Below are 26,539 nucleotides of genomic sequence, written 5' to 3' on the forward strand. Positions count from 1 at the left end.
CGTAGTTTATATTGTTAATTCCTACCCCTTACCTTACAAATATACTCCAGTCAATCTGTTTTTATACAAAGTAAAAAGCGGCCACCACAAATTCCTACCTCATGATTTTAATGTTTGTTATTATTTTTTATGCTTGGTTATTCTTTCCCCCTATACATCACTGGCTGTTTGTTCTTGTGAATTTTACCTCATCTCTCTCATCTTTTGCTTTAAACCTTTTTAGTTGGAATATTCAGGAAGGAGTTTTAGCCTGTTTTTTATGTTGTTTTTCAGAGCACTGAATGAAATGTGGAAATGCCAAAATCTCCTCCGACATCAAGTAAAGGATTTGCTTGACTTAATTAAGCAACCAAAAGTAAGTTAACATTTAAAGAAAAAAATTACTTTTGGTGTTAAGTTTTCTAAAACACATGTATTTTAGATGCTCTTTACCATTGCGGCTGCTGCTATCACATAACTAATTGCTAAGAAACTTGTTACTTTTTTGGCACAGGGTTAAGGGGAGTGCAACAACAAAATAATAGCATTATTGAAAGCTTGAAAATACAATAAAGTTAAACTTTATTTTGCTATGCTGTTCCAATATTTTTTATACAATCTTATGGCTTTAGAACACTTGTATAATTATATAAATCATACTTTGCATAATTTAGATATGATTTTAACATTATGGTTATTTGAAAACATCTGGTTGTAATTCATTGAATAGTGGTATTCTTTCAGTAAATATAAGTTCACTGTTTGCATGGAGGAAGCACCCTTTCTCCACTTTGAGAATACTGCTTGGCTGGCTGGCATCAAAAAGCAGTGCACCTGGTCACTTTAAAGTGCACTCAGGAAATAATGCAGGCTTGTCTTTATGTTATTACTAGTCTAAAGTTACCCCTTCACCTCCATCTCCCTGTTTCCTTTTGTTGCATAGATCTTGAGTTTATAGGACATGGTCATTACAACAGCGTTGTTTTATCCAAAGAGATATATTTTCCTATTTTTCTAGGCTTGAAATGGCCAGTTGCCTTAAAGATCCAGTAGTTAACTGCAGGTGTTTTAGTGATTTATAGTGTACCTCTTACCAATTTATTTATGAGAGAGAGAAAGAGAGAGAGAGAGAGGGAGGGAGAGAGAGAGAGGGAGAGAGATAGATATGCAGATAGAGAATGGGTACACCAGGGCCTCCAGCCACACTGTAAATGAGCTTCAGACACATGAGCCACTTCATGCATCTGGTTTACATGGGTACTGGAGAATCAAACCTAAGTCTATAGGCTTTGCAGGCAAGCACCTTAACTATAAACCATCTCTCCATGGCATCTCGCTAATTTTTTAAATTTTTTTTGTTCATTATTTATTTATTTATTTGAGAGTGACAGACATAGGGAGAAAGACAGATAGAGGGAGAGAGAGAGGATGGGCGCACCAGGGCTTCCAGGCACTGCAAACGAACTCCAGACGCGTGCGCCCCCTTGTGCATCTGGCTAATGTGGGACCTGGGGAACCGAGCCTTGAACCGGGGTCCTTAGGCTTCACAGGCAAGTGCTTAACCGCTAAGCCATCTCTCCAGCCCTCGCTAATTTTTTAAACCTGTGTGATGTGACGGCTTTAAGAACCAGGGCATTTTGTACGTCTTGTGTGTGTAACTAATGCTTATGTTTCAAAGTATTTTTATCTTACAGGCTAACGGTAACGTTTTTTAATGCTTTATTGAATATAACTTGACCTTTTGTCCCTGTGATCTTTGAGTATATTGACCCTTTTGGAATATATTTGCCTCAGCAATAAGGAATTTAAAAGTAATTTAGTGATTTCTTGCTGTTTTCTTTCTCTTGGTTTCCATTTCAGTGAGTAGGCATGGGTTCCAGTGAGTGTGAGAGCAGCGAGCCAGCGTACTTCAGTCAGCACTCCAGGAAAGGGGCCTCTCTTAGTCACCCAGAGCTGTATAATTTTACATTTCTTCTAGCGTAATATGCAAAAGTCATCCTTACCGATAGGAGATGTTCTGGTATGCGTATGTGGTCTTGATTCTAGACATCACTGAAGGCGTAAGGTCAGGTTGTATGAAGCAGCAGTAGGTCACGTGGGTCAAGCACGATGTAGAAGACTGTAAACGTTTGTACTGAGAGTCTTGCTGTTCCTTCCACATGTGTTTAATTGATAGGAGCTTCTTTATCTGGTCTGCTGATTAAAAACTTGGCAGGATCCCATGGATTTGCACTTGTAACTCCACCCAGTTTAAATAGGTTCAAAATAAAATAGCTAAGGAAAGTTGCAGCAGTGCTGAGGATATAGGTCTGGAGTACCTTTCGGAAGGGTGTCATGTGGATTCTTTTTTTTTTTTTTTTTTAATATTTTATTTATTTATTTATTTGAGAGCGACAGACACAGAGAGAAAGACAGATAGAGGGAGAGAGAGAGAATGGGCGCGCCAGGGCTTCCAGCCACTGCAAACGAACTCCAGACGTGTGCACCCCCCTGTGCATCTGGCTAACGTGGGACCTGGGGAACCGAGCCTCGAACCGGGGTCCTTAGGCTTCACAGGCAAGCGCTTAACCGCTAAGCCATCTCTCCAGCCCTAAATTTTTATTTATTTATTTATTTGAGAGTGACAGACACAGAGAGAAAGACAGATAGAGGGAGAGAGAGAGAATGGGCGCGCCAGGGCTTCCAGCCTCTGCAAACGAACTCCAGACGCGTGCGCCCCCTTGTGCATCTGGCTAACGTGGGACCTGGGGAACCGAGCCTCGAACCGGGGTCCTTAGGCTTCACAGGCGAGCGCTTAACCGCTAAGCCATCTCTCCAGCCCTGTCATGTGGATTCTTATCAGAGAATTTCAACTTTGTTTTCTTTTGTGTGTGTGATTTACAGACTGATGCCAGTGTGAAGGCCATATTTTCGAAAGTGATGGTTATTACAAGTAAGTTACTTCAAATTAAAGCATTTTTATAATAAATTTCATGGAATTTCATTTTAGGCTGAGCTAATGTACAAATGATGAAAGTGTTTTTGCATGATACACAACAAACAACTCGTTTTTCCTTTACCTGATTTTCATTTACTTTGTATACTACATAAAATTTTTAATTTTCGTCATGTCCTAAATGAGCAAGAGCTGAAGGATTTGTTATATGAATTTATTTTAGAGAATTAATTTAAACCCTTACACAAGCATACTATTTTGATGTTGTTGCTTTAATGTAAATTTAAATCTAGTTTTGTATTGAGTTGAAATTTAGAGTGAAAGACAATACCTAATTACATAATGACTTTAAAAAATATTTATTTGTTTATTTATTTGAGAGAAAGGGAGAGAGAGAATGGGCACCCCAGGGCCTCCAGCCACTGCAAATGAACTCCAGATGCATGCTCCATCTTGTACATCTGGCTTTTGTGGATACTGGGGAATCAAACCTTCGTCCTTAGGCTTCATTGGCAAGTGCCTTAATCACCAAGCCATCTCTCCAGCCCCATAATGGCTTCTTTGCAAAAATACCGTTTCCTTTATCAGATGTTGAATAAAATGTTACTGATTACATGTAACTGTGCGTGTAAGAGGATCACGTGGCACACTCCTTACTCAGTGTTCACTTCCGTCCCTGTGTAGCAGATGCACAGACTCTGAAGAGAACAGTCACCTCATTCACTGGCTTTAGGTCAGGTGACTGGACTGTTAGTGTGAGTAGGGACAGATCTTTTAGAACCAAAGTATCAAAGTATCTTTCTGATTTAGGTAGCTAAACAGTATTCAGTTTTTGTTTTTTTTTTTCTGATAACTTGCTAAAGCAAGTGGTTTTATGTTAATGCGTTTCAAAGATTATGTCCTCAGTAGTTTGTTTGTGGATTCTGTCTCTTGAAGAGATTGTCCACTGCATTCTTTTTTTTTTTCAATATATTTTCTCCTAGCAATTATTTTCTGGATACTGTTTCTAGGAATACTTAGTATTTAGCAGATGTTAATAGTATTATGAGGAAAATGAAGGTTTCCATGGTCATGTATTTTATATATATATATATATATATATATATATATATATATATATATATATATATTAAATTTAATTACCCATTTATGAGAGAGGGAGAGAGAGAAAGAGAGAGGGAGAGAGAGAGAAATGGGTACATTAGGGCTTCAGACACATGTGCCACCTTGTGCATATGGCTAATGTGGGTCCTGAGGAATCGAATCTAGGTCCTTTGGCTTTGCAGACAAGTGCCTTAACTGCTAAGCCATCTCTCCAGCCCCAGGTGTATTTATAAAATGCAAACGTATATGTTTTTCTCCTCCTTCTCTCTCTCCTCTTTTGCTTTGTTTTATTAAACAGTAGGCCTTAATATGATGGCTGTCTTATAAAGGGGCTATAAAGTGGCATTTTCCAAAATTATTTTAAAACATTGTTAAGTCCTCAGTACTATTAGACTCCAGTGAATTGCTAGTGATCTTTGGAACACAGTGCCCAGGTGCTAGCTTACTGCTTTAGAGTGTTTATGTAAATACTGACCTTCTGTAGGGGATCATGTTTGTCTCTTACAGTGTGGTTCTCTGGCAGTGGTCTTTTTCTTAGATACACAAGAATGAATTTTGATGATTAAGATAGTCTTACTACGTTCCATGGTAAATAATTCTTGCTAGGACTTATGAAGGATTTTCAGAGTTGCATGCGAATTTGAGGACTTAATTCATTATAGCTACATTTTTAGATATAGTTGGATTCTAGTTTGGGGCAGTCTGAATTTTACAGTTTCTGTTACTTTCTGTTAGAGTTATCCTAGCCTAGTTCAAGGAGCAATTAAGTAGCCAGAGGGGGAAGAATACTAAGATGAGCATGACGTTAGCTTTTGTAAAAGTTCTGGTAGCAGACACATGAGGAGTATGATTTAGGGTCTCGCTCTAGCCCAGGCTGATCTGGAATTCACTAGGTAGTCTCAGGATGGCCTCGAACTCACGGTGATCCTCCTACCTCTGCCGCCCCAATGCTGGGATTAAAGGTGTGCGCCACCATGTCCAGCTAGTATGTTTTTTTTTTTTTTTTTTTTTTTTTCCTACAAAGAGGTATCCTTTGTTACCAATAGTGACAGACCCCGCAGGAGCAGCTTCCTCGCTGTATGTCATTGTTACATAGTATGCATATGAATATGAGTTTTCTATGGATTGGTTTAACTTAAGTAAGGAAATTAGGAAAAGTTTGTTTGTTTGTTCTCCTCCCTGTTTGGTTTCATGAGGTAGGGTCTCATTCTAGCTCAGGCTGACCTGGAATTCACTATGTACTTTCAGGATGGCTTCGAACTCATGGTGATCCTCCTACTTCTGCCTCCTGACTACTGGGATTAAAGGCATGCGCCACCATGCCTGGCTTTTCCTTTTTCTTTTTGTTTTTTGTTTTTCAAGGTAGCTTCTCAATCTAGCCCATGCTGACCCATAACCTACTCTTTAGTCCCAGGCTAGCCTCAAACTCACAGTGATCCTCCTTCTGCCTCTGCCTCCCAAGTACTAGGATTAAAGGCACATGTCACCATACCTAGCAAGAAAAGTTTCTTAAAGGTAAAACTTACAAATTAATGTATAGCTGTGAATTATGGAGAGAGAATGTAAGCAACAAACTCAAAGGAGCAATAAATAATACTGGCACCACTCAACTTGACACTTCCTTGAAGGAGTTACCAAGAATAGTCTTTCCCATGAAAATATCTCTTCATAGTGATCCTTGTTTTTATTCCAGAAAGCAGATTTGTGTTTGTGAAGGTTGACTGGCGGGGCTTCACAATTTATTAAACAATTTATAGATGAAGATTGTTACCCAGAAAAATAAATAACTGAAAGTTTTCGTCTCTACCATTTAAAAAATTCAAAACATTTTATTTTAATTTACTTTAAGGAAACTTGCCAGATCCTGGTAAGGCTCAGGATTTCATGAAGAAATTCACACAAGTCTTAGAAGATGATGAGAAAATAAGGAAACAGCTAGAAGTACTTGTTAGTCCAACGTGTTCCTGTAAACAGGCTGAAGGTTGTGTGGTAAGAAAATTAAAAGAGCTAATGAGAAAAAAAACAAACACCTCCAAATAGTTTTTTAAAATCTACCTCCTTTGTATTAAAGTAACATATGCTTATCATATGAAATTTAGAAAAAGTCATAACAGCACAGATAGTTAGAACTCCTCGATATGATCCTTTCTAAATGAAATGAAGTTAAGTAGAATTTTACACATTTTAATTTTTGTTGGTTTTTAATAGTACTTAATAGTACACAGCCTACCACTCATTATGTGCACTGTAATTTACTGAACATCCCATTATTAAACATTAGATATTTTTGTCTATTTTTTTCTGCTTTTCATTTTTTATTTTTAGTTTAATTTTTTGAGATTAGGATCTTCTTGTCTAGTGTGGTTTTGAACTCACACCTGCCTTAGTTTTCTGAATAGTAGGGTTTATAATTACATCCTACTGCTTCTAGCTCCACTGTGTAATACCGTAACTAGTAATTTTAGTCTTTATTCTTTAATATAAATTGTTAGAAGTATAATTGCTGGGGTTAAAGGCCCATTTGTTAAAGCCTTTAATATTTATTAATAAATTGCTCTCTAGAAATAAATTAGTGTTAGGCTTATCTTGAGTGAAATTATCCTTATTTATAATATTGGCTGCTATTGTCACTAGAAATGAGTAAAATGAGACAAAAGATTGTTACTTTGGTAGGATTTGTGTTTGTTAGTTTCTTGGTTTGTGCCCATCTTTCCTCCTTAGGTTTCTTTTTTTTTTTCTTTTTATTTATTTATTTATTTATTTTTAATTTTTATTAACATTTTCCATGATTATAAAATATATCCCATGGTAATTCCCTCCCTCCCCAAGGTTTCTTAATCATCTGTATTTCGTTTGCGAATTGTATGTTTACAATCCTTCCTCTTTTTATAGAATAGTATTTGTGTATCTTCCTAATTGGTTAGTCATATGTCATTGTTAAGTTGCAAATGATTTCCTATTGGCTACTGTTTACCCTTGGATTTTGTTTAGGATGTCTTTTATATATCATGCACTTGCTTTTACTTTAGCTGTGCATTAACCATATGCCTCTTCATTTTTGCCTTTGGTGTCTTGGTTATGAAATTCTGTTGTGAGTCAATGAAAGTAATTATTTTTGTTAGCATTTCCTAATCTGCTACTTGTGTATCTCCTAAGTTGCTTTTCAGGAAAAGACGATTCTTGGCTCCATCCCAGGTTGACTAATGAGAATCCTCAAAGTGAGATTAAAAAAACAAAAGCATGTTTACAAAGCAAGGTCCAGGAATCTAGTTTTAACAGTTTTGCCTGTTGAAGTTTGTCCATCCTTGGTTTTATCATTTTGGTTTCTGATAAGTGACATGAGCTCGAGACCTAACATTGTTCTGTGCCAAATGTCTGTCCAGTTCTTTCATTGTTGCGCTGGGTGACGCGCTTCTTTCTTACTGAAATGTTTGTTACCTCCCAGACACTCACTTCTTAAGCTAGGTGTTTTAACTTGTCTTACTTCCTGTAAATTTGTACTTTCTAGCTTCCAGAGTACAGAGTTTTAATTCTTATAGGTTTTCACCCTCTTAATATAATGATTTATCTAACCATATTTTTGTAATTTTTAAAAAAATTTTACATTACAGCGTGAAATAACCAAGAAGTTGGGAAACCCTAAGCAGCCTACCAACCCCTTCCTGGAAATGATCAAGTTTCTCTTGGAGAGGATAGCACCTGTGCACATAGATACGGAGTCTATCAGGTACTTGTGCCTCATCGTACGAATGCTTCCTCCTGTTCGCGCAGCCATGTTGTTAGTGAAGTGAGGCCCTGGTGAGACCCTGCAAGTCACCATAGTAGTTGTTTAGCGCTGCATGCTTAAATATGTGATCATCTTTGTACATGTACATTTGTGTATACATACATGCTCATCTTTGTTTAGCTTGTCTGACATTTTATTTTACTGTACTTTTTGTTAGCATATATTAGCTATATGTAATAATGAGATTTAGTATGACATCATCACACTGTGTTTAATGTATTTGGGTCATATTTTGCATCCTTCCTCTGAGCCCCATCCACTCCTGCTCATCCCTTTCTTCCCAACTAGACCACCTTACCTCCTTCCTCTCTTCCCCCTTCTGCTTTTTTTTTCCCCTCAAGGTGGAGGCTCATTCTAGTCTAGGCTGACCTAGACTCACTCTGTAGTTCCAGACCAGCCTCACACTCATAGCAGTCTTCCTACCTCTGCTGGGATTAAATGCATGCACCACTATGCCCACTCCCTTCTACTTTTATGTCTTCTTTTTTTTTTTTCTTTAAATTTTTATTAGCATTTTCCATGATCTTTTTTTTTTTTTTTTAAACTGACCCACTGAGTTTACTTAGGGTCACTTACAGGAGCTCCTTACCAGTAGCTATACCACTGAAGAGAATGTCCTTCCCTCCCTAGTGACTGCTAACTGCCTACAGATACTTAGGGACGATGGGGTACTCTCGAGCTTCCCCTTCCCACTAGCCAGCTATTAACTGCCTGTAAACACTCAGGGAGGGCTACTTAACTTTCTGTGTTGGTTCAGATAGTCCACATCCAGCTTTTGATACATTATCAATAGACTAGAAGCTCCTCTTTTTGTTACCTTGCCTAGGTGAAATAATATAAATTTTATATGAACTCAGGAAAAGAAAACTGGGTAAATCTGTTACAGAGAACAATTGATGCATTTCTGTAAGGATTTTTGTTTGTTTGTTTGTTTCTTTGTTTTGTTTTGTTTTTTCCTAGGTTGGGTCTTATTCTAGCCCAGGCTGACCTAGAACTCACTGTGTAGTCTAAAGGTGGCCTTGAACTCATAGTGATCCTCCTACCTCTGCCTCCCGAGTGCTGGGATCAAAGACATGTGCCACCATGCCTGGCTTTTCTCTAGGTTTTTGAGAACTAAAAATACTATTGTTTTTGAAAATCTTTTTTATTGTTAATACTTTCTTCTTGTTTGTTGTTTTCAAAGTAGGGTCTCTAGCTTAGGCTGACCTAGAACTTACTCTGTAGCCCCTGGCTGGCTTCAACTAACAGTGATCCTCCTACCTCGTCCTCCCTAGTGTTGGGCCTAAAGGCAGGCCTGCCCTGGCTCCTGCCATTCTTCTTCTTTCTTCCTCCTTCCTCTTCCTCTTCCTTTTTTTAAAATCTTGTATTTAAAATTTCAGCTTTGGTATCACCTAACTGTGACATTTTGGACAACTATTTGTTTGTGTGGTTGCATTTATTTGTGTGAAGTGCTGGAAAACATTTTCATTTATTTTAAGATTCTCTCTAAATTTTTTCAATTAGTTGAAACAGAGAGCGCTTATCTTTAGTTACTTTGGGCTCTTCTTATGTCAGTTTTTTTTAAACTAAAAATATTTATTTATTTATTTTAGGAAAGAGAGAGATTGAGAGAGAGAGAGGAAGAGAAAGAGAATATGGTCACACCAAGGCCTCTAGCCACTGTAAAAAACTGTAGACACACATGTCACCTTGTGCATCTGGCTCACATGGGTACTGGGGAATCAAACCTGGGTCCTTCACAGGCAAGCGTCTTAACTGCTAAGCTATTCTGTAGCTCCCTTATGTCAGTTTTATTTGAAAAGGTGGTTCTGAGATTTAAGAATATAAAACAACAAAAAAAAGGAACATTAGTTAGTAGTAGAATGTGAATAAAAACCAACATTCATTATTTAAATAACCTTAGTGCCATCTCAGTTCAAAGAAGTACTAGTTAACTGTTGGCAAAACATTTTCTCTGATGTACATTTGTTTCTGGTTGGTAGTAGAGTTTACTTCGGTGACTCTATTTTACTCCGTAAGATAATAAAAGTAGAATTCAGAGAACTCACAAGGCAGTCTGTAAGAGGAATGTTTTTCTTGTGAGGGAAGAATGGATAATGTTTTGTGCTTGCAGACATGGGAGGAAGTGTGGTCGGCATTAAGGGGAGCATCAACCAAGCTCACTGGAAGGAAAAGGAGAGAGTATGTAGAGAGGGGTTGACGTGTGTTGACACTGCAAGGTGGAGAGGTGTGGGGGTGCGGGTGTTGGACACTGGAATCAGGTGTCCAAAGCCTTTGTGGTGGAGCTTCGGTGCTTTTACTTCATCCTGAGATCGTCTGTGAATCACAGGTTGAGGGGAAGGATAAGGAGGGGGAAGAGAGAGACTACGCACGGGTGTTCTGCTTGTTTGTAGTTGGTGGTGTGATGGAAAGAAAACAACATATTTGAGGAAGCTCTAAAAACAGCAATCTAGGGCTGGAGAGATGGCTTAGCAGTTAAGGAACAAAGGACCCAGGTTTGATTTCCCAGTCCCCATGTAAAGCCAGATACACAAGGAGTTCATTTGCAGCGGCTCGAGGCCCTAGCATTCCCATTCCCATTCTCGTTCATATTCTCTCTCTTTCCCCTCTCCCAGTCTCTCCCCCCAAATAAATAAAATTATAAAAAATAATCTAAAATACTACACTCTTACTATGTATAATATAAGGGTAAAAAATACAAGGGATTATGTTCAAATAATGAAGAGAACACCTTAAAAATAGCTTTTTTTTTCTTTTGAAGAAAATGAGAATATACCCTTTATTTGGATATGACAGTCAATTATTACTTTTTTTTTTTTTTGAGACACATTTCATGTAGTTAAATGGCATTGAACTCATGTAGCTGAGGATGACCTTGAACTTTTGATCTTCCTGCTTTGAACTCCCAAGTTTGGGACTACATGCATGTGCCACATTTCCCAGCTAAATTTTTTCTTCAGCTAGTTAGCGTTGAATTGAATATGAAGGGCTGAAGAGATGGTTTAGCGGTTAAGCGCTTGCCTGTGAAACCTAAGGACCCCGGTTCGAGGCTTGATTCCCCAGGACCCACGTTAGCCAGATGCACAAGAGGGGGCATGTGTCTGGAGTTCGTTTGCAGTGGCCGGAGGATCTGCCATGCCCATTCTCTTTCTCTCTCCCTCTCTCTCTCTCTCTCTCCGTCTGTCACTCTCAAATAAATAAGAATAAACGAAAAAATATTTTTTAAAAAGAATTGAATATGAAACCATGAAAACTGACTCGAATACTGAGATTGAGTAGAAAAAGTAAAAAGATAATGGGATGCAGCCTGGGGATGGTTTTTATAGTAGAGAAATGATAGAGCTTAAAGAAGACAAAGGGATTTCAGAATTTTAAACTTAAAAATGGAGAAAATTTTCGGAAGTAAGGTAAATATTATGAGCAGAGAGATTGAGGACTCAGAGCAGCCCTCTTTGGCTTCAGTTGGCAGGGAGTATGTGCTGGTGACCCAGAGGTATGTGAGAGTGGAACGGTGACAAGAAGCAGTTAGTGCTCACTGATTTTAAAGTTTCTCAGGTGGTAACTTATTTACTTAAATTTATGGCACAGGAACTGTTTGCAGATAAGGAACAATGAGATACAAAGATAGTAAACTCAGGAAGCGGCTGCAGAGCCACAGCACATTCTATTCTAGCCTCCTGAAGCTTAGTTCACTGTGGTCCTTCCATGCAGTGCCTTTTCAGGTCACTGCACTTTATAGGTTACTGGATGATGATAGCCTTTTACATTTGTTTAATTATATAAAGAATTGAGGGCTGGAGAGATGGCTTAGCGGTTAAGCACTTGCCTGTGAAGCCTAAGGACCTCGGTTCGAGGCTCGATTCTCCAGGACCCACGTTAGCCAGATGCACAAGGGGGCGCACGCATCTGGAGTTTGTTTGCAGTGATTGGAAGCCCTGGTGCACCCATTCTCTCTCTTTCTCTCTCTCTCCCTCTTTCTCTTGTCTGTCTGTTGCTCTCAAATAAATAAATAAAAATTTTTAATAAAAAAAAGAATTGAATGCTTGTTAATAAAGTGGATTTTCCCCCTCCAAATATCTTTGAGGTATGTCTGCTGTTTTCCTGTGACAACCTCAGGGAACTGCTTTCTCTTGTTGATCATGAGCATGCTTCGCAAATAAGACTCTTATCCGCTTTGTTTGCTCTTTGACTCTGAGCTCAATATTGATCAGTATTTAGTTATATAATTGGCTCAGTGTTTCCTTTTGGATTCCTTTGGACTTTGATCTATTAGGTTGTCTTTTTTCTTTTAATGCTTAAATACATAGTTGGTCTTGAATTTAATTCAGTGTAAGTTGTATGGAGATCCTGCCTTTTTATTGTATGTCATGATAGGTAATTGTATCAACATTAATTAATCAAAATTAATCCCCATTTGGTTTGACATTTTTCCTTACTGTAACATAAATTCTTATGTGTTATAGACCCTTGTTGGTTTTTCTTTTTGTTCCTTTGTTTTCTGAACCATTTTTAATCTCATAGAGCCCATGCTGACCTGGAATTCACTATGTAGTCCCAGGCTGGCCTTGAACTCATAGCGATTCTCCTACCTCTGCCTCCCAAGTGCTGAGTGAGATAAAAGGCGTGCACTACCATGTACGACTTCCACTACTTACTTTTTTGAGGAAGTTCTTTTGCTTTTCCTCCCCCTGAAGTTAGCTCTTCCAGATGAGCAGTAGCATGCATGTATTGACTCTTTTCTTTCACTGAGTGACCGAAAGATTTAGTGCATTAAAACTTTTTATTTCTAGTCATTTTATGCATTTTGGTTTCTCACGTTAAGTAGATCTGTCCTCTGTGCTTTTGGCTTTTGCCAGTACAGAAAAGCACTATTAATTCTTGATTGCTTTGTGTTAACTTACTGACTTCTCCCCCCCCCCCCACCTCTTAATGTTTTATGTTGGTATACAAAGTATCATGGGTTTCATCAAGGCATCTTCATACATATACATCATTTTATTTTATTCTCACTCCTCATGGAATGCTTAAGAGTGTTTTTCCCCCTTTTAGTTTTCAGGTATTCTTTTATTTTTCACGTTGATGGCTTTGTGTGTGTGTGTGTGTGTGTGTGTGTGTGTGTGTGTGTGTACATGCACATGTGTCTGATTAGCTCTTGTTATTTGATTAATTGCTCAGTTGTACTTCTTCAGAACTTTTTTCTGAGCTACCCTGGCTAAGGAACTTCACTTACTGTCATAATTATGACTTTCCTGATGGTCCTTGTTTTTAATGTGTGTTCACTTGTGGCCTTCCTTCTCTAGACCAAGAGTTTTAAACCATTAGTTGTGGGAGAGAATAAAAAGTTTACTTTTTTAATTTCTTAATTTTTTTTCTGTCATTACCATGACCTTTATTTTCTTAATTTCTTTTTAAGAGAGAGTGACAGGCAGAGAGTGGCGGGGAGAGTGAAAGAGAGAGAGAGAGAATTGACGCACCAGGGCCTCAGCCCTTGCAGTAGAAGTCCAGATGCTTGCACCACCTAGTGGGCATTCATGACCTTGTGCTTGCCTCATCTGACTTATGTGGTATGTGGAGAGAGTCAAACATGGGTCCTTAGGCTTTACAGGCAAGAGCCTTGACTATTAAGCTATCTCTCTAGCCCTAAAATCTAATTTTGATATGTGATCTTCTTTTATTATTACTTTTTTTTTTTTCGAGGTAGATTCTCACTCTAGTCCAGGCTGACCTGGAATTTACTATGGAGTCTCAGGGTGGCCTCAAACTCACAGCAATCCTCCTGTCTCTCCCTCCCAAGTGCTGGGATTAAAAGTGTGTACCACCATGCCTGTCTTTCTTTTATTGTTCCAGAAAATCTTGGGAGGGCCTTTGTGAGTAAGACTTAGGCTGAAGATTTTATTTGGGATAGTTGGATTTATAAAATAAGGAAAGTTCATTTTTTAAAAAAAATTATTTATTATTTGGGTGTGGTGGTGAGTGTGCCAGGGCCTCCAGCCACTGCAAATGAACTCCAGACTCAGACTCATGTACCATCTTTTGTATCTGGCTTACATGGGTTCTGGAGAATCAAACGTGGGTCCTTAGGCAAGTGCCTTAACTGCTAAGCAGTATCTCCAGCCTGAAAGTTCATTTTCTGACAATGATCCCAACAAAAGAGAAAAGGAGAAACTTTCAGAAATAAACTCCTGAAGTCAGATAAGTCCTTGTAATGGAGACTGATACACTTGAATCCTAGCTTGATAGGCAGTCTGTGTACGTAATTTTAGTTAACTTAAAAAAAATATTTATTTAATTGACAGAGGGAGAGAAAGAAAAAGAGTGAGAGAGAGAGAATGAGAATGGGCGCACCAGGGCCTCTGGCCATTGCAAACAAACTCCAGACATGTGTACCCCCTTGTGCATCTGGCTAACGTGTGTCCTGGGGAATCCAACCTGGGTCCTTTGGTTTTGCAGGTAAATGCCTTAACTGCTAAGCCATCCCTCCAGCCCTGTGTACATATTTTTAAGGAAATATCTGTACTCAGTATTTTAAAGAATCTTATATGAATTTTTTATTTATCTTTTATGTCAATATTGTTACTTAGTAACTTAATTTTTATAAAAAGAACAACTACTCATCAGTGTGAATGATTTTATTAGTATATTACAAATTATTTAGAAAATATATTTATTTGGGGATTGGAGAGATGGCTTAGTGGTTAAGGTACTTGCCTGCAAATCCTAAGGACCCAGGTTCACTTCCCCAGAACTCACGTAAGCCAGATTCTCCTGGTAGTGCAAGTGTCTGGGGTTTGTTTGCAGTGGCCAGAGGCCGTGTACCCATTCTTTCTCCCTCTCTCTCATATATATAAGTAAAATAAAATAAAAATAAATAATATTTATTTATTTGGGGTTGGGGAGAGGAAGGGAGGGACATGGCCAGGGTCTCCTGATACTGCAGACAAAATTGAACTTCAGGGTTGGAGAGATGGCTTAGCAGTTAAGGTGCGTGCCTGTGATGGCGAAGGACCCAGGTTCGATTCCCCAGTACCCATGTAAGCCAGACACATAAGGTAACACATGTGTCTGGAGTTCGTTTACAGTGGCTAGAGGCCCTGGCATACCCAATATGCCCTCCCCCAAGATAAATAAATAACTTGAACTCCAAATACATCTGGCTTTACATAGATACTTAGGAATCAAAGTTAGGCTGTTAGGCCTACAAGCAAGTGCATATTAACCATTGAGCCATCTCTCCAGCCCATCATCATTTTGTTTTTTAAAGTAAGATAAGTCTTGTTTTCACAGAAAGCTTGTAAACATTGAATTCTTTTTTTCCCCTAAGGTTCCTGTTCTTTTTTTTGTTGTTGTTGTTTGTTTGTTTGTTTGTTTTTCGAGGTAGGGTCTCACTCTGGTCCAGGCTGACCTGGAATTAACTCTGTCATCTCAGGGTGGCCTTGAACTCATGGCAATCCTCCTACCTCTGCCTCCCGAGTGCTGGGATCAAAGGCGTGTGCCACCACGCCCGGCTTGTCTCCTGTTCTTGTGAGGGTGTTTCTTGTGTCTGGTGTGTGCATGTGGGTGTGCCCTTGTGGCTCCGAAGCACTGCGGTGTGCTCTGTGGTGCTGGAGCGGAGTGTTGGGTGTTCTGCGTCACCACTCTTCCCCCTGTTCTCATGTGTACTGGATCTGCATTCTCTCACTGATCAGGGCCTTGCCATTTTGTGGTTTTCTTTTTCTCCACAAGCTCCAGATTCCTGGGTCTCTGTCCCTTGCAGAATTGGAGCTACAGGCACATGCCGCCAAGTGCCCAGCTATTTACATAGGTTCTGGAGATTCAGACTCAGAAGGTGGTCTCAAGTTCTCCCCTCAGGACCTCATGCTTGCACAGGAAGTACACTTTAACCTTTAGGCCTTCCAACTCTCTTGTGAGTTTGTGTTTTTGCCAGTTGGGTATTTATTTTGTGAACCTTCAAGTAGAAGGCATCTGGTTTCTGGCTCTTAAGAGCTTTGCCTGGCACCGTCATTAGTAAATGGCTTTAAATGGCTTGATTTGGATGGCTCAGTCAATGAAAGGCTTGCCTTGCAAGCCTGAGGACCTGAGTGTGATCCTCACTTCCCACATGAAATCCTGGTGATCATACACACTTGTAGTCCCAGCACTGGAAAGGTTGAAATAGGTAGATCACTGGCCAGCTAATGTCGCCTAATTAGTGAGCTCCAGGCCAATGGGAGTCTGTCACAAAAAGAAATGTACGACGAATTTGCAGAGTAACACCCAAAGTTGTCTTCTGGCTTCCATATCCATTATTTGTATATCTGAACACACATGCATGCTCCTGTGCATATATGAACATACACACACACGCATGCAAAAAATCACATGCTTGGAATTGGCTTTCTTTAGAATAGACACTCTTAGAGTCTGGCATGGTGGTGCAAGCCTTTAATCCCAGTATTCAGGAGGCAGAGGTAGGAGGATTGCCATGAGTTCAAGGTCAGCCTGGGCTAGAGCAAGCGAGACCCTACCTCGAAAAATCAAAACAAACAAACAAACAAAAGGATACATTGATAGAATCAAGTAGAATTTTGGGTAATAGTAATTTATGTTTTCTTTCTAGTGAATTTGAGTGTTCAAACTTACTACTAAGCTAGAATACCCCTTTTCATTGAGTGGATAAAGAAAAGGAACTTTTTTTCTTTTTCTTTCTTTTTTTTTTTGCTTCTTTATTTGCTTATTTGTTTATGTGTGTGTGTGTGTGTGTGTGAGAGAGAGAGAGAGAGAGAGTGTGTGTGTGTGTGTGTGTGTACATGTACCAGGGCCTCTTGCCACTGCAAATGAACTCCAGATGCATGCACCTCTTTGAGTGTCTGGTTTTACCTGGATACCTAGAGAATTGAACCCTAGCAGTTAGGCTTTATAAACAAGCGCCTATAACCACTGGGCCATCTCTCCAGCCCCAGAACTGTTTTTGGAAAGAACGGGCTCAAAAGTATCTTACTGTAGTTTGTTTTACAATAATACTCTGGGAAACAACTCTATCAAACTTGTATGCACTTTAGAAACTTTTCTTAGAAACTGTAAATAAATGAGTTTTTTTTTTTTGTCATACTTTAGTGCTCTTATTAAGCAAGTGAACAAATCAATAGATGGAACAGCAGATGATGAAGATGAGGGTGTTCCAACTGACCAAGCTATAAGGGCAGGCCTTGAACTGCTTAAGGTAAATACCTAAGTGTTCAATTGGGTAATTATTAGATGTGTATAGCTTAGAATTTGTTCTTTAAGGTTTACTTCTGATGTTTGTGTCACCATCTAAAATCTTCTCAGGTTTTAAAATAGGATAATTCAGAAATTACTCATTTATTGTGACTTATAAATTCTGTATTTTCAATTTTAAAGTCTGTCAGCTAACTTAATATTTGTTTAGATGAGGATAAGCTGTCTTTAGTGGGGAAGCAGATGCTAATCCTAGTATAGAATGGTGAATTTTTCTCTTAATTCTTTCCTTTGATAAAATATGCTGCTGCCTTTTAATGACTATAAAAAAATCAGATCATTGTTGACAACTTCAGAAATATTAAGGTTTTCAGGCGTACATACATCAACATTGATTTTTTTGTTTTGTTTTGTCTTGTTTCTTTTAGTCTTTAAGAAATTCAAGGTCAGCCTGAGACTACTTAGTGAATCAACCTGGGATAGAGCGAGACCCTACCTCAAGAAAATAGCAAAGAAAGAAAGAAAAAGAAATGCAGCTTAGTTGAGAAATTCATACTGAATATTATTTTATTGTTTTTATTCAGATATAAGCATGTTTCTGGCATTAATTTCATGACTTTTTAATAAGATCACAAAATCTGATTTTATTGTTTTTCGAAGTAGGGTCTCACTCTAGCCAAGGTTGACCTGGAATTCACTGTGTGGTCTCAGGGTGGCCTTGAACCCACGGTGATGCTCCTGTCTTTGCCTCCCAAGTGTTGGGATTAAAGGTGTGTGCCAGCACACTCAGCTTGAATTTTATTTTTATCTTTGTTCGTATGTCTACTGATACCTCCAGTTTTTCTTAATAAAACTGATTTGGTCTTAGAGAGATGGCTTAGTAGATGCCTGCAAAGCCAAGGGACCCAGGTTTGATTTCCGTAGGATCCGTGTAAGCCAGATGCACAAAGTGGCACATGTTTGGAGCTGCTGGAGGCCGTGGTATTTTTCTCTCATAAACAAACAAATAGCTTTGAGCTTTTATTTTTTTCTTTATGGGAAATATTTGACCAATAAAAACTTTATTGTAGTTAGGTTATAAAGTGTAATCATAGAGTGAATAGAATAGAATAGAATAGAATAGAAGAGAAGAGAAGAGAAGAGAAGAGAAGAGAAGAGAAGAGAAGAGAAGAGAGTAGAGTAGAGTAGAGTAGAGTAGAGTAGAGTAGAGTAGAGTAGAGTAGAGTAGAGTACATGTGTTCATTTTATATCCATGAGTCCTCAAAGGTTCAACAGTTCCAGGATTTCGTACAAGTTCAACTTGAAAGTCCCCTCTGAGGTTTAAGACACATGTCAGCTATGAATACCTGTTAAAAAGAAGCAATAAATTGCATACTTCCAGCATACAGTGGCATAAAGTAAAAAAACAAACAGGGAGAAGGGCACACAGATAGGATAAGTAAGGCCAAATCCTTAGTTGTTGTTGTTTGTTTTTATTTATTATTTGAGAGTGACAGAAAGCAGATAGAGAAAGAGGGAGAGAGAGAATGGGCGCGCCAGGGCCTCCAGCCACTGCAAAGGAACTCCAGACGCGTGCGCCCCCTTGTGCATCTGGCTAACGTGGGTCCTGGGGAATTGAGCCTCGAACTGGGACTTCACAGGCAAGTGTTTAACCCACTAAGCCATCTCTCGAGCCCCAAGCCCTCGTTTTTTAACCCCATTAAATCCTGGAGCTCCATATGTGGCATCTGCATCACATGACATGAGCTAAGAGGCATTAGGCAGTCTGGCCCTATGCTGTTTTTGATTGCAAGCTGCATGCTGGCTCTGTGTCCTGAGTGGAACTTGTCTCAGTAGATGTTCCAAGTTCTTGGCATCTCTCACTTCCTATGGTTTTCATTATGGCTCTGAGTTCAGTTTTATGCCACATACCTCACCCTTGGAGAGGCCACCCACAGGGAATCTTGATCTATTGCATATTGCCCGACCCCCAGGATTTCCTTTAAAATCTGGGTGTAAGTCTCCATGGCTCCATAGCTCTTGTATTCTACACACCTTAAAAACCAGCATTACATGGGAAACGCAGATGTCTGTCATCAGCTTGAGCAGTGTGGACACACTTTACACTGTGGCCACAGCAGCCTTTCAGTGTCTGCCTGTAAATCAGGGAAGTGAGTCATGGACAACTTTCTGGGTGAAAAGTCTTCTCCAAGTATTCATATCACATGAACCTACACTCTAATATCCTTGAGTTTGTGTTATATGGAATCTGGCCATCCCTCAAGACATCTTTCCTTTTTAACATTTTATTTATTTATTTGAGAGAGAGAACGGGCATACCTGGGCCTCTAGCCACTGCAGATGAACTCCAGATGCATGTACCACCTTGTGCATCTGGCTTTACTTGGGTACTGGGGAATCAAACTCAGGCCATGAGGCTTTGCAGGCAAGTGCCTTAACCGCTGAGCCATCTCTCCAGCAAGCACCCCCCACCTTTTCTATTAACTTGATGCAAAGTACTTGGCTTCTTTTTGCTGATTGTCTCCATAACTATACCTCTCTTAGCCCAACATTAAACATGCTTCTTTTCAGGTAAACTGCAAGTTTACAAAATCCTTTTGTTCTGCCTTTTTACTCCTTATTCTAATGACATTAAATCTGGCTAAAAGTAGCCAATAGCAAATGTACTACATCCCAAATACTTTCCTGCCTTTTTCTCCCCCAGATTATTCTACAATTTTTTTAAACTATTTTTTATTTTTTACAAGGTAGGGTCTCACTCTAGCCCAGGTTGACCTAGAATTCACTATGTAGTCTCAGGGTGGCCTCAAACTCATGGTGATCCTATTTCTGCCTCCCGAGTGCTGGGATTAAAGGCGTGTGCCACTGCAACTGGCTTTCATCATCTTTTTAAAAATATTTATTTATTTATTTATTTGCAAGCAGAAAGAGACAGAGAAAGAATGGGAGCACCAGGGCCTCTAGCCGTGCAATCAAACTCCAGATGCATGGGCCACTTTGCATCTGACTGTGGGTACTGGGGAATTTAACTCGGCTCATTAGGCTTTGCAAGCAAGAATCTTAACCACTGAACCATCTCTCCAGCTCTTATTCCATCCTGTTCAAATATGGCTGCATTGTATGGTTCAGGACACAGGTAAAACAGATAAGTTGCCTGTCGGAATTTATCATGAATTGCCACTAGTCTAATTCCCATTAGAATCCTTGTGCAAATCTAGTCTTATGAGTGTAGTTTTTTTCCCCCCTAGTTTTTTAAGGTAGGGTCTCACTCTAGCCCAGGCTGACCTGGAATTCACTGTGTAGTCTCAGGGTGGCCTCAAACTCACAATGATCCTCTTATCTCTGCCTCCTGAGTGCTGGGATAAAAGGTGTGCACCACCACCCCTGCTCAAGTGAAGTCTTTTCTGTATTCCCACCAGCACATTTTATTTATTTAGAGACAGGACTTTATATAGGCTAGGCTGGCCTGCAATTTGCTGTGTAGCCAAGGGTGACCTTCAGCTTCTTAACCTCCCATCTCTAGCTCCTCCACGCTGACCTTACACACATGCACCACCAAACCTAGTTTCATGTGGTGCTGTGGATTGAATCCAGCGATTTGTGCATGCTAGGTGAGCAGTCTGCCAACTGAGCTAAATCCCCATTCACATCTTTAAAGTCAGTTGTAGCCAGGTGTGGTGGTACATGCCTCTAATCCCAGCACTCGGGAGGCAGAGGTAAGGGGATCACTGTGAGTTCAAAGCCAGCCTGGGACCATAGAGTGGAACCCTTCCTTGAAAAATAAAACCAAAACAAAGTTCCATTACAGTCTTTATGCTCTAGGTTCTTAACAAATGCCAGAGTCTATTTGTGCCATATCTTTTTGTTTTATGGTTCATCCACTCTTTTTATCATTTTGATTTTGCTATTGTAACTTACATCTTTTAGTGTTTGGAAAGTATGTTGCACCTTCCTTCCTTACTTTACTTTTTGTGTATTTATGTGTGGTGCATGTGTTTATGTATGTGTGTTTGTATGCATGTGGGTATACATGTGTACAGGTGCATGTGTTGTGGGCCTCTTGAGGCTAGAAGTGAGCATCAGGTGTCTTTGTTAATCATTCTCTCCCTTATTTTCTGAGACAGGCTCTCTGATTGAGCCTGGAACTCATTGATTTGGCTAGACTAGCAAGCCAGCAAGTCCTGGCTTCTCTTGTCTCTGTCTCCCCAGCACGGTGATTCTAGGCGCGTCCTACCACATCTCACATTTGTATGTCAGTTCTGGGGATCTGAACTCAGGCCCTCATATTTGCACAGCAAGCACTTCAATGGCTGAGCCATCTTTATCACCCTTCCCCTCCCTTGACCTTATTGACATTAAAACAAATATTCTTAGCTAGTCTCTTATGACTTATGTAGAAAAATGGAGTGATGTCTCGTTAAGTTCTTTTGTTTCCCCTTTTCTCCTAACCTCATCCCTCTCCCCTGGGAGAAAACATAAGCATCAATTAAAATGCAAATTGTTTTAACTAGAATTACAGTGCTATATTTTATAGGACATAGCATAATTAAACTTGTATTGATACAGAGTTGTAATAGTTGTAATAAATAATATTTTGGATTTAAATTGTAAACATGGAGCATTTTCACAAGTAACTGCTCTGATTCCTTCTGCAGGTCCTCTCATTTACACACCCCATCTCATTTCATTCTGCTGAAACGTTTGAGTCACTGCTGGCTTGTCTGAAAATGGATGATGAAAAAGTAGCAGAAGCTGCACTACAAATTTTCAAAAACACAGGAGGCAAAATTGAAGAGGATTTCCCACATATCAGATCGTGAGTTGGGTTTTTTTCTGATAAATATTTTGGATATACTGTTTCTTGAGTTATATGATAATTAGAATCTATCCAGTTCTTTTTTGGCCTGTGTCTGGTTTGTATGCATGTGAACACACATGTGTACAGGAATTCATGCACATGTGTGGAGGCCTGAGGTTGACATCAGGTGTCTTGTTTAGCTGCCTTATTTCAGACTCCCACTGAACCTGGAGCTCACCAATCAGCTAGACTGGCTAGCTAGCCAACAGTGTTCTCCTGTCTCATTTCCTACATTTCTTACTTTTTTTTATTGTTGTTGTTTGTTTGTTTTCAAGGTAGTGTTTCACTCTGGCTCAGGCTGACCTGGAATTCACTGTGTAGTCTCAGAGTAGCCTTGAATTCATGGCAATCCTCCTATCTCTGCCTCCCGAGTGCTGGGATTAAAGGCGTGCGCCACCACGTCTGGCATTTCTTACTTTAAAAAAAAAAAATTTAAATTTATTTACTTGAGAGACCTGGAGAGGGAGAGAATGGGCGTGCCAGGGCCTCCAGCCACTGCAAACAAACTCCAGATGCGTGTGCCCCCTTGTGCATCCAGCTTACTTGGGTCCCGGGGAATCGAATCGAGGCCCTTTGGCTTTGCAGGCAAATGCCTTAACCGCTGAGCCATCTCTCCAGCCCCCATTTCTTACTTTTTCCCCTAAGTCTTGGACTCCTCACTGAATGTCTGCTCCATGTCGCTGCCCAGCCCTCTGGGCTGTGGCTTGCTTTTGCTGACCCTGTAGTTTCCATCGCTTCCTTCGCCTGCTTGCGCGTTCTCTGTGAAGCCGCCCATCCCTTCTATAAGCAAACTTCGCGTCTTCATCCAGCCTTTTACCCATTTCAGCCTCTTTGATAGCAGTAGTTGAGTTAGCTACCTTGTCTGTTGTGTGTGTGTTTCTTGTTACAATTTGCTTATTATTATTCTCATTCACATATCTTTTCTAGTTTTATTTGGGACCAATTAGCAGCATATTTTGAGGCTCTCATTCCCCAGACCTCAGAGACTAGATTGAAGAAGCAATTGGAGAAGAGACCCAGCATGGACCCTGGCCTTCACATGCATGCTCGTGTAAATGCAACTGCTCACACACGTGTAAATGCATGAACTAACAGACATGCACATGCTCCCCTTCTCTCCTTGCCAAACCCCATTCTCTGGAGCTTCAGCATTCTTAGTCTCTGTAGGGGTCAGCTTCAGGGACCCTGGCAGTCATTCTTACATGGTTAGGTCAGCCCTTGCCTCGGAGAGCGAGGCTGCCTTCTGCGCCTCACTGAAGTGAGCATCCTGCCGCTGCCTACACTTCTTAGGTTGTTAGCGTCTGGTACTCCCCTCTCTAGGACTGTATCCGGCAGCCATCTTTCACCCTAGGACTGTGTAGGTTAACTCCAGACTCCCTGGGATTATTTCATGTCCCTGTTTTAAATGTCAGATATCTCACCCTGTCCTGAGTCCTAGGAAGTGACAGATGAGAGTGCTATTACGTCACTGGGGAACTGACTCTCTCACAAAACCCACGAGATTCTAGGCTTAGGGAACTCTTGGATCGTTCCTTGGTTATGACTGTCAGCCTCTCTTCACCAGGGCTACCACCTGGCTGGAGGCATGTGCCTAGTTCTTTTGATGGCCCTTCCCTTCTCTCTCCCCCGCCTCTCCTATAACTCCCTAGAGTGCTCTTTTTCCCTTTGGAATAAAGTTTTTTTTTATATCGGGGCTTCTCCTTCCTCATGTCACATGGAAACAGCTTGTTTTGTTTGTTTATTCAAGGTAGGGTTTTTCTGTAGCCCCAGGCTTACCTGGCACTCATTGTGTAGCCCTAGGCTGGCTTCAAAGTCATGGTGATCCTTCTACCTCTGCCTCCCAAGTGCTGGGATTAAAGAGGTGTGCCACGACTCCTGGCCCATGGAAACAACCTCCAATCCACCATCTTACCCGGAAGTATCATTGTTTTTATTGAATGGATAGTGGTAGGTTATGGAATAGCTATCGTGTGTGGACAAACTGTGGCTCTTACTTCTTGGGCTCTGCTTACTTGTCTTTGAACCTATCTTAAAGGTTACAGAGAGTCTGCTCTTTTGTTCCCCTCATGAACTTTGACTTTTTCCTTCCTATTGAACCTTCTTATGTAGTAAATGAGCTTAAACTTAGTCTTTGTCACTTCAGACATCACATTTTTTTGTATTCTTTAATTCCATTTGGGTCTTTGAGTCTTTTTAAGATTAATTTTTAATAGTATTTTTGTCTCATTTATGTTTTCCTTTATCTTCTTAAATATATGGAAAATACTTTTCTTAAAAATGTTTTTATTTATTTGTAGGCAGAGAGAGAGAACACTTTTTGGCTATACTTATAACAAATGCTTAATATTTTTGCTAATTCTCTTACTTCTACCATTTCTCAGTTTGTGTCTTTTTTTTTTTTTTCCTGGTCTTTCTGCTATGGGTGGTGGAAACAGGTGCTTTTTAAAAAACATATATTTATTTGGATTGGAGAGATGGCTTAGCTGTTAAGGCACTTGCTTGCCTTCGAAGCCAAAGAACCCATGTTCGACTCTCCAGATCCCATGTAAGCCAGATGTACAAAGGTGAGGCAAGCACAAGGCCACACATGCCATAAGGTCTGGAGTGTCTGGAGTTGAATTGTAGCGGCTGAGGCCCTGGTGTGCTAGTTCTCTCCTCTCTCTAATAAAAAATTTTAAAAAGTTAAAAAATATTTATTTGCAAGTAGAGAAAGAAAGAGAGATGGAGAGGATGGGTATGTCAGGACCTCTAGCTGCTGCAAAGGAACTCCAGATACATGGCTTTATGTGGGTACTGGGGAATCAAGCCAGGGTCTTCTGGCTTGGCAGCAAGTGCCTTAACTGCTGAGCCATCTCTCCAGCCCCCAGCACTGTATGTAACGAGGCGGTTTGTATCCTGTTGCACTCCAGCATCCATGGATGTGTTCTCGTCAGAGATCTCGCCAGTGCTTGCACTCTTTTGCTTGTGGTAACTCCTTTGATAATTAATCAGCCTGAGAAATTGGGCCTGCCTTGCCCTTTGTGAGCCCCAAATGCTCCCCATTCCATCTTAAGTTGGGTTATTCCTTGCTGCACATTGGAAACAACTACTGTGTGGCAAGCTGGGGCAGATCTAAGGCCTTTCTAACTTGTTCCCCACCTCTGTGAGATCATGGCATGCTGCTTGGTCTGCTATACATAAACCCTTTAATATATTTACCTTGTTATCTGGTTACACCATCATGTAAAGTAGAAGTCTTCTTTTAGTTTTAATTCACTTGTTTTTAGTGAATGAAGGTAGAAAAAAATTTTTGGCACATCCCAGGGTGTATCATTGACTTTCTCATTGTGGGAGTCTCAAGGGGAAGTCCATCGTGGGAAAACAGGTCAGGAGGAGACCAGCACCACATCAGCTCAGCAGGGCGGAAGTACACAGCTCACTGTCCACTTTGCAGAGCCCAGAAACCCATAGCTAGGGTGAGCCCTAATCTAGAAAATTCCCAAGACACACAAGATATTTATTATCATGGCGATTCTAAATCCTGTCAAGCTAACAACCAAAGATTAACATCACACAGGGTAATGTGTGTATTGTCTTTTGAAGAGCTTTCTCTCTGTTTTGTGTAGGCCAATTTTCTGTCATTATTGGTATTTTTCAGTTCTTCATATTTTAGGGATGAAAAGTTTCCTTTTAATGTGAAACAATTTATTTCTCCTTCAAGTTCTCATTTGTCTTTTTTCCACCCCCAAGGTTGGGTCTCAGTCTAGTTCAAGCTGACCTGGAATTCACTATGTGGTCTCAGGGTGGCCTTGAATTCACAGTAATCCTCCTACCTCTGCCTCCCAAGTATTGGGATTAAAGGTGTGCGCCACCATGCCCAGCTCTTATTTACCTTTTTATGGTAATTTCATTGGTTTCTTTTCAGACTCTTACTGTGATAAATTACTGAACCTCTCCATCCTTACTTTGGAGTACTGGGTTGGTACTAAGCAGCAAAAAGATTGCTCTTCCTACGTGGTGTTGACTAATCATTGAGCTAAGAGCCCAACTTTCCTTAGTGCTCGTTTTAGGCTTGTGACTGATAGAATGTTTTGATACTTGCATGTTCTTTCATGGGATATGTTAGTGTTCCTTACCTTTCTCAGAATTCATGGGTATTTCATCAGAGGACTTCTGCTGGAAACGGTAGCATTTTTTGGCACTCCCCTCCACTTTGCAGTCCCTTTCTGCTTTTTTTTTTTTTCTTTGAGGTAGGGTCTCACTCTAGCCCAGGCTGACCTGGAATTCACTATGTAGTCTCAGGGTGGCCTCGAACTCATGGTGATTCTCCTACCTCTGCCTCCCGAGTGCTGGGATTAAAGGCATGTGCCACCACGCCCAGCTCCACTTTTTGTTTTTTATCCAGAGCAGTTACCAAAATTAGTATAATACATATTTTGCTAATATATTTTGTGTTTTCTCTAAAATGCTAGCAGCACGAAGGCAAAGCTTTTCAGGCTTTACATATTATTGATTACAAGCACTGGTTAGTCTTGGGTGTTCTTGTGTAAAGTGAAAGATGACTTAGCAGAGGCAGAGACTCGAGGATGAAAGAACAGTGTACGGTTCAGTCCCGTCACAGTGATCTTTGAGTGATGTGGCAGAACCTAGGTGGAGTGGTAACAGAGAATAGAAAAAGGCTTAATGGCAGTGTCATTTAAGA

At 40.1% G+C, this 26,539-nt stretch overlaps 1 protein-coding gene across 5 annotated transcripts in view; it reads left to right on the forward strand.

Moving 5' to 3' along the window:
* Window positions 1-26,539, forward strand: part of Pds5b (PDS5 cohesin associated factor B) — a 188,690-nt gene that overhangs the window by 115,902 nt on the left and 46,249 nt on the right. For all 5 annotated transcript variants that reach the window (XM_045154102.1, XM_045154103.1, XM_045154106.1 and 2 more), the window contains exons 14-19: window positions 274-355; window positions 2,863-2,911; window positions 5,868-6,007; window positions 7,630-7,745; window positions 16,899-17,004; window positions 21,656-21,816. In XM_045154102.1, coding sequence (XP_045010037.1) covers window positions 274-355; window positions 2,863-2,911; window positions 5,868-6,007; window positions 7,630-7,745; window positions 16,899-17,004; window positions 21,656-21,816 — 654 coding nt within the window. The remainder of the gene's footprint in view (window positions 1-273; window positions 356-2,862; window positions 2,912-5,867; window positions 6,008-7,629; window positions 7,746-16,898; window positions 17,005-21,655; window positions 21,817-26,539) is intronic.

This window comes from Jaculus jaculus, chromosome 7 (genome assembly GCF_020740685.1).
Source record: "Jaculus jaculus isolate mJacJac1 chromosome 7, mJacJac1.mat.Y.cur, whole genome shotgun sequence".
In the NCBI taxonomy this organism is placed as follows: domain Eukaryota; kingdom Metazoa; phylum Chordata; class Mammalia; order Rodentia; family Dipodidae; genus Jaculus; species Jaculus jaculus.